This window comes from Gossypium hirsutum, chromosome A06 (genome assembly GCF_007990345.1).
Source record: "Gossypium hirsutum isolate 1008001.06 chromosome A06, Gossypium_hirsutum_v2.1, whole genome shotgun sequence".
NCBI lineage: Eukaryota > Viridiplantae > Streptophyta > Magnoliopsida > Malvales > Malvaceae > Gossypium > Gossypium hirsutum.
Window position 1 is genome coordinate 125,588,843 of NC_053429.1, and position 8,339 is coordinate 125,597,181.

Consider the following 8,339-nt stretch of genomic DNA (forward strand, 5'->3'; position numbering starts at 1 on the left):
CCGAGGTAATGAATTGAAGGCATGTAAGATATATAGTGATATTTGTACTTATAAAGTCCAACTAATCCAAAGACACCAGATAATCTGGACGTTGGACTTTTGACGGTTTTAGCCACGTGTAATACTGGACCATCCAAATACATATATAGATAATTTAAAACCGTATGATAAAATAAATATACCAATCCGCATAACTTTAACACCAAGCATCTAATCTCTTCCCTTCTCTTTCTTTCGATAAAAATATATATATTTTTTTCTCACCATTTTCCTCTTCTTCCCTGCCATTTTTCTTTCCTTTTAATCTTTCCTTTTCTCTTTTCGGAAAACTCAACGACGTTGGAGTATGAGCGAAGAAGAGTGGGTCAAAGAAGCTTTGACCGATTCCATGTTGGCGGCAAAGGTGTTACTCAGCCTCTACCAAGCGTCGTCTCCGCCGCCACGGTCAGACAGTGCTTCCTCCCAGGCTTTGCAAGTCGAGTGGAGTGTCCGTCAACGTCGGTCTAAGCAATCTCTTAAGAAGAAAAGCGAACCGGCACGAGCCAGTCCCACCACGCCGCTTTCTTGGAGTGGTGGCATTTCTGTTAGTGGAGGCGGTAGTGCTGACGGATCCGAGGAGTCTAGCCGTCCTCCTTTGAAGCCGGTTGATAACGCTAGATCTAAGGTTAGTTAACAACTTCACGAGTTATATGTATATATCTCTCTCTTTTTGGACTCACTGAGTCGTGTGGTTGACTCTGGTTCTTTTTTGACGGACTTGCCCTTACGAAAAGTACCATATACGTGAGTCTTTTATTAGGAACTTGTCAGCTAAATTTCCGGATTTTCGTTTCAAGGTCTTTAACGTCATTTTACCTTGCTTTCCCGGCCACCGGACGGGGATTCACTTTCAAACGGCGTTGACCGAAATGCCCTTTTAAATTTCCTTTGTTCTTAAAAAAAGAAATTTCGGTGACTTCCATTCAACGCATGGATTCGCTTTTGTCTTTCACCATTCATACAATGCTCCGCGTGTCATATCTACTCCCTAAAAAGTCCAAAACACCCTTCTCTCTTTGGACATTTTCGTCATTTCAGTATCTTCTCCCCCTTATATGTCCTCAGTGTCCCTTATCGGGGGGGGGGTCAAGTAAAATGACGAAATTCTCCTGAACAACAGTCAACACATTTGAAGTTCTCAGAGGGCAACATGGTAAAAAAGTTAGTGGCCTGAATTATCGGTGGCGTACTCCCGTGGCGAAATAGGTTTGCGTGTAGTTTAGTGTTGGTTAAATGTTAGTGGCTTTCAGCTTTTTTTATCCAAAGGGCGGGGGAAGAGTGGGGGGGGAATGATTCGGTGTGGTCGTAACCAGAAATTGTCTCTTCGATCCTACGTGTCATAGTAACATCATTGGATCTATGTGACAGCTTCTTTGAAAACGAAAACGTTTCTTGATTGGACAGTGATTTCATAAAGGTGACAGCCTGCCGTATGAGAAAGTAAAAAAAAAAAAACACAGACACACACTCTATAGTGGTGGCATACAAAAATGAAGACAAATGCTATATTTAGGTGGAAAATGTGTTCACTAAGTGGGGACCACTTTGCCACCTAATTTATGGCACATATTGTTTGTTGGTTGGTTATTAGTTTTACCAAACCCTGAAATTCGCTGATGTTTGTAGACATTCTGCTATTCGATGTCGTTTCGTGTCGTTTCATTTTTATTAGGAATTTAATCCCTAAAATTCCCTGTACTTTTTGAAAATTAGGAATTTAATCCCTGTACTTCTCTTTGTTTTTCATATTTTAAAATTCAGATCTAACTGTTAATGCTGTTAATTTTTTTTGTTAAATTCAAGTAAATATTAACAGTTGGACTTGAATTTTGATATCTAAAAAATAGAAGAAATTATAGAGACTAAATTTTTAATTTTTGAAAAATATAAGGTCTATAAGCACATTTGAACCTTTTTATCTGATTAATAGATTATGAAAGACTAATTATTATTCTTCCACACGTATTTTTATTCAGGTTGCGGCCACAAGCGAGATAACTCCTCCCAAGCGGTCTAGAAGAAAAAAGGTAAAACCTTTGAACGTTTTGACCTGGTTAATGTTTAATTTTTTTAGTCACATTAGCTCTTGATTATGAAATAATCGAACTTGAGTCGTCAGGGTGAATTCTGAAAATTTTTACCGCTCGGTCCAACTAAGTGCTGGTGATGTGGTTCTATGTTTTACATACATGGTATAGGCTTGGGACCCTTGCCTTAGAATGTATGATGTAGTTATATTATATAATCTTCTAACCTGCTGTTGTAATGAATGTTTTTTAAATTAGATTAGTAGTAAAATCGGTAAAGTCATCAATTTTCGATCTATTCAATTTAAATTAAATAAATTATTTAAAAATTATAAAATTTAGTTCAACATGTTTTTAATCCGATACACATGTTTGTATCAGTTGATAGATCAACCAATTTTTTATCTTACTCTAGACTGATGTATCAATCAGTCCAATTCAGTTTCAATAAGATTGTTATTGTTAACTGCATGGTAGACTTTTCCAGAAGAAAAACTGACCCAAAGAATTTGACAAAAATGGATTGTTTACGGTCTTAGCATAGCATTTTCTAGCATTAGGTGCTTTTCAATTTGAAGTCGACATATTTAGCATTTTGGTTCCGTTGATGCATATATATTTATATTATGAACTTGAATGAGAAGTATATTTTAAAACAATATTTTTTTTCAAATTTTATAGAAGTTTACATAAAAGTTTAAAATATGTTAAAAACATATTACAATTTATTAATTAAACATGTATACAAATGAAATATATTTTTTATTGTACTTTATTGAAATAAAAAATTTCATTTAACTAAAAAATATTAAAAAAATTGTTTTAGGATTTTAAAACTTCATTTAAAAAGTTTCAAAATTATTAAATATATTTTAATTTATATACACAAACAATAGGATAAAAAAAAAACTAGTATGGCATATATGAAACATATGCTCTTGGATTTGGGATTCTGTTTTGTGTTTTCAAGGATTCTATTGCTATATTTTATTTGTGATAGTGGCTTAATTTCTGGTTGTCTACAGACATTAGCTGAGCTTAAAGAGGAGATAAGTTCACATTTGAAGGAAAATAGAAGTTTGAAGAATGTACGTTCTTTTAACTTCTTATGCCATTTATATCTCTATATGCCTATATTTTAGACTCTCCTTTTTTTTTTCTTTTTTAAATGTTTTCCATTATACTCGTTGAGCAGGAATTGGAAATTGTGAAGCTTAAATTCGAGAATATTAAAACCAAAAATGAAACTTTAAGCAGAAAGCTCCAATTCGAGAAAGAAAGAACCAAGAATGAAAGCTCTAAGAGAATGAAGGTGTAGAGTTCTCTCCTTTCAACAAGCTTTCATGGATGCCTTTTGCTTTTAGACATATATTAGGATGCCATTTGATTTGAACTCAAATTACATGATGATATATTCATTTTATGGTGTGTGACAATCGTCACGGTCCACATTAACTTGGAAGAGAGTAACTTTAGGTAAAAGTATTATGGAAGCTCTTATATTATGAGTCAGATTAAATTTTTCCTTGTTTACTTAAAAATATGGGTAAATTAGTCTTTGTACATTAGATCAAAGAACAAACTGATCGTTTCTTTTAAAAAATAAATCCATTTTACTATTAAAATCTAGCGTATCAAACAGAATAACCAAACGTATAGGGAATAGAGTTTTTAATAGTTGGAATGGATTGAATTTTAACAGGATTAGTTTACTCTTTGATTTAATGTACAATGATTAATTTGTCCATTTTTTTAAGTATAAAGGGAAAATCTTAATTTGACTCCTAGTATAGAGACCTTCATGGTACATTTATGACCAACTCTTAGTAGTATACCGTTGAAGCGAGATTCATGGCTCCTCTGTAGGACCGTGACAACGAGCATGCTCTTATATTAGCATCTTTTCTGCATATGCTTCCATCCAATTATATCATTTTACTCTCATTTCTGTTTACAGCTTGCTTCACATCGGGCAACAGAAACATCAACTGCTTGTATTGAACCAAAGATTAATGCAACCTCAGAGCCACCACAGCAAAGAGAAGTAGCCAGTCATACAAGTGCAGCGTGCAACGAAAACAAACGGCATCCACCTAACGAATGTTCCGAAGGACAGGACATGACAAAGGCAAGTTGCGATGACGCGTCATTTGCACTGCCGGATCTCAATCTTCCAATCGAGGACGATTCAGGTTTATGAAGGATGTTAATGGAATTAGGTGAGAGAAGATCATTGTCTGTCAACTATTCTTTTTCCCCAAAAAATTGAAGTGGCAGCTAAAAAAGCATTAACATGGTAATAGTCCCCTAACGGCATCGCCATATGTTGTAAGTAGTAAAAGTTGAATTAATTCGTTGGTGTAGAAAAATAGAGTAAAAATTCTTTCTTCTTTTTTTCGTTGTGTGTTTCCAGGTATCAACCTTTTGTCTTAAATTCTTGGGGCTAACCCCTGAGGAAATGTTTTAACTGATAATTGATTACGATCATATGATTAAGTATTTGGCAAAGTAGTGATTATTATATAAGCAAATGAACTCCTCATGAACTCAGTTTAATTGTTAAGTACGTTTCGAATTTACATTTTGTTATATCTTATTAAAATAACGTTGTTGATACTAACCGAATTAATTAACTTAAAATTTTACCATCAATCAACTTAACGTATCAAATTGATTAAAATTAATTCAATTTTTTAAATACAATTTTAACTTTTGCCTACAAGTTTTAAACCTTAAATAAAAAATATATATATTTAAAAATAATTGAACCCATCTATGTCTATCAAATACCGATATATAAAAAAATTTAATAGAAAAAAATGGTAGTTTAAAGTAAAAAATTCAAAAAATTATACTAATAACTCAAAGCAAAAATATAATTCATCTCAATTGAACTGTTTTTTAAACCAATAAATTTAAGCAATTATTAACTGCAATGTCAATCAAATATGCATATATAAAATGATGAGGATAAAGTGAAGTAAATTGAGTTAGTTTACCAATCAACCCACACCACATGTGACCATGTCAGTCCATTCGTTATACAAGGAGCCATCCCATCTCCTACTGCTCTCTCCTCTTCATGGGTTATAACTTATTATAATCAAATTAATTTAGCGCAAACTATATAACTTTTAGAAAATCATTTTATTTTTATTTAAAATAATCATTATTAATATATATGTAAAATATATAAAATACTTTTAAAAAATTATATTTGTAAATCATTCGAAGATAAACATGTTGCAAATCCATATTAATAATATTTTGATATTTATATGAAAAAAAAGTTAATTTTTTAATTTATTCTTCATGTTCGTTTTATGATCCATAAAAATTAATTTTTTTAGTGTTCGTAATTATTTTTTTGAATAATGTTGTTTTTAAAGTTCGAATCGAATTCTCTGTTTGGGAGTGTAATGTGACATACCATTGTATCCATTACTTAATAAATTAATTTAATTATTATATAATAATTTATAATATAGGTAATATCTATGTAGCATTTATATAAGGAGGTTTTATCATTTTTTATGTAGATGATATTCAATGAATTACTAATTAATTAAGAGAAAGTATTTAGTACATTGTTGATTGAATTTTTAGACTCCATAAGTAATATTAAATGTTCACAAGTATCTTATAGTGGTATACTAAAATATTTAAAAAAACACACATAACAAATTTTTTAAGACTGCTTGTGAAATAAAAAAAAAAGTTACATTGACAATTGACCAAATATTAACCTATTAATTAATACTACTTTTGTTACTATTACATAATAATTATTAATAATTTACTAGCCTCATATCAATTTAATAATATAATGAGTAATAAAAATTATTTTTATCAGTTCAATTTTTTTTAAAACTCATTCTTGTATTCTAGATTTATGGCACACCCGTATCAAGGCTGAAAAAATATTATATATATAATATATATTTATTAAAAATTTATATAAAAATTAACTAATATTTTGGTTACAATGATAAAGTTACATGTTTATTATGCATGGTGCTTCGAGTTCAAACTTGATCAAGTTTTTATTTTATATATATATATAGATATATAGATATAGGCAAAAGCACTATTATAAAATATAATTTAAATTGTATATGAGAGGGTAATTTCATAATTTTATAACTGAGTTGATACTCGATTGATATGCGATTTCAACTCAGTCAAATACTTAAATATATATATATTTATTTTAAGTGCTTTATTGAGTTGGTGTCACTCATAAACTGAGCATCAATTCAGTTATGAAATTATTAAAATACTCTATCATATACAAATTAAGCTATATTTTTTTTATAAAGGTGTTTTGTCCTTTTATATAATAAATCAAAAAAAATTGATCATAATGAAATTTAAATCTAAAACACTATACATGATAAACAATTAAGTTTATTACTATAGTCAAATTATTAATTTATTTTTCTGTAATTTTTTATATAAATTTTAATAAATATATTTATTACATAATTTTTTAGGATCCACTATATATCTAATCTATATTATATTACATAATAATGCCCTAAATTTAAGCAAATATATATTTTTGAACAATCTCATTATAGGTTCTAATCATATTGCTTTTTTTGACACAATGTCTAGAACTAGTTATAGCCTCTTCCCAACCTATAAATAGGAGGATAATGCGTTTCAACGCACTCAAACTCAGATCTTCCTGCATTAACAATAATACCCATATAAATCAAATTAAGACTCAATCGACAAATTTAAGCAAATATTAAACATATTAATAAGTTAATACATTAAAAAGTTTGGCATAAAATTAATTACTCTCTAATTAAAACAAAAAAGGAAGTGAGTAAGAGCCAAAAGGAGGAGAATGTGGATAATGTCGATAGGCATTAAAGGCAATAACACACAGAATTAAATCATCTCATACTTCAACACCAAAAATTAAAGACTTTGTACTTTGCTCTATAAATTTTATTTCTTCAAGTTTGGTGTTACTCATCAATATGTTTTGATTTAATTAGAATATTTATTTTAATGTCTTTTCATATTTAAAATAATTTATGTTATATAAGAATCTCATATGATGGCCTGATAATTAAGGGTGTTCATTGCCCAATTAGTATGGTTTGAGTTCGAGTCGCGCTAGTCATGTTTATTATTCGGGCTTTGCCCTGCTATTGCAATTCATAAAATATATATATGCTATATAAGGGTATTTTAGTCTTTTTATTTTAAAAATTAATAAAAATATACCTATGATGAGATCTTATCCCATGCCAATTGAGTTAACAAAACCTTAAATTTACCGCTCAACCAAAGTTTATTTTTATGTTTTAATTTTTTTTTATTTTATGGTAAACACTCAACTTTTAAGGTGCTTTCATTTTAGTCACCCAAGTGTTAAATATTCAATGGCGTTTAACTATACTTGCCCCATCATGTTTAGATTTTCATTTTGGCCACCTTACTTTTAGGTCATATTCATTTTGGTCACCCAAAAAATATCTTTAAGTATTGATCGGGGTAAAAAAATCAATGATTAAAGTGAAAAAATAGTAGAAACTAAAATAATACACGAAAATTGTTAATTTGTATTTGTTTATCCCATTGCCAAAATTTTTAATTTTTTTAATATTGAAATTTTAAATTTCAAAATATTAAAACAATTGAATAAATTATTGAAACATTTTTATCTATTGTTTGATAATGTTAACTGATTTGTTACTATAATATTAAAATTAATTAATTTAATCTCCTTTTAAAAATTTAAAATTAACGAAATCAACTCAAATAACTCATATCTAATAATTATCTAAGAAACTTATTTTTTTTTATATAATCTCAAATCTTCTATGCTAAGCTAAAAGTAATTTTTGCAATTAATTAAATTAATTACTTGTTCTTTGCTTGGGTAAATAAGTGATGAAAAAATTATGAGATCTGTTTGGCATGAATGATAGAATTAATTAATTAAATTAATTGTAAGGATTTTTCTTTACTTTCTGCTTAGTATGAAAGATTCAAGAACATATACTAGATTTGTAATAATTTCTTTTAACTTAAAAATGTTTTGCATAACTAAAGCTAATCAAAAAGACCCAAAAAGCTTTGATAGTTAATTAGCACTTTTATTTGTAAACCTAATAATGAGTCGGGTTATTTATCCAGGCATGTCCGAAAATAAGTTTTGGACAAAACAATAAGTTCCGTTTAGAACACTCAAGCCTCGAGCAAGTCTTTTTTTGGCCCGACCCAACACGATTTTGATTAAAAAAAGTTTGTTGT

The 8,339-nt window shown here is 29.3% G+C and overlaps 1 protein-coding gene across 2 annotated transcripts; it reads left to right on the forward strand.

Annotated features, from left to right (window-relative positions):
* Nucleotides 1-174: 174 nt before the first annotated feature.
* Nucleotides 175-4,597, forward strand: LOC121230806 (uncharacterized). Of its 2 annotated transcripts, XM_041116254.1 has the most exons (5): nt 175-664; nt 2,016-2,066; nt 3,092-3,154; nt 3,262-3,378; nt 4,024-4,597. In XM_041116254.1, exons 1-5 carry the CDS (start codon nt 347-349, stop codon nt 4,264-4,266), a joined length of 792 nt encoding a protein of 263 aa, XP_040972188.1. In that variant the 5' UTR covers nt 175-346; the 3' UTR covers nt 4,267-4,597. The 2 variants fall into 2 exon arrangements, with proteins under 2 accessions (XP_040972188.1, XP_040972189.1); XM_041116255.1 differs by lacking the exon at nt 3,262-3,378 and having other exon boundaries at nt 179-664.
* The last annotated feature ends 3,742 nt before the right edge of the window (nt 4,598-8,339 follow it).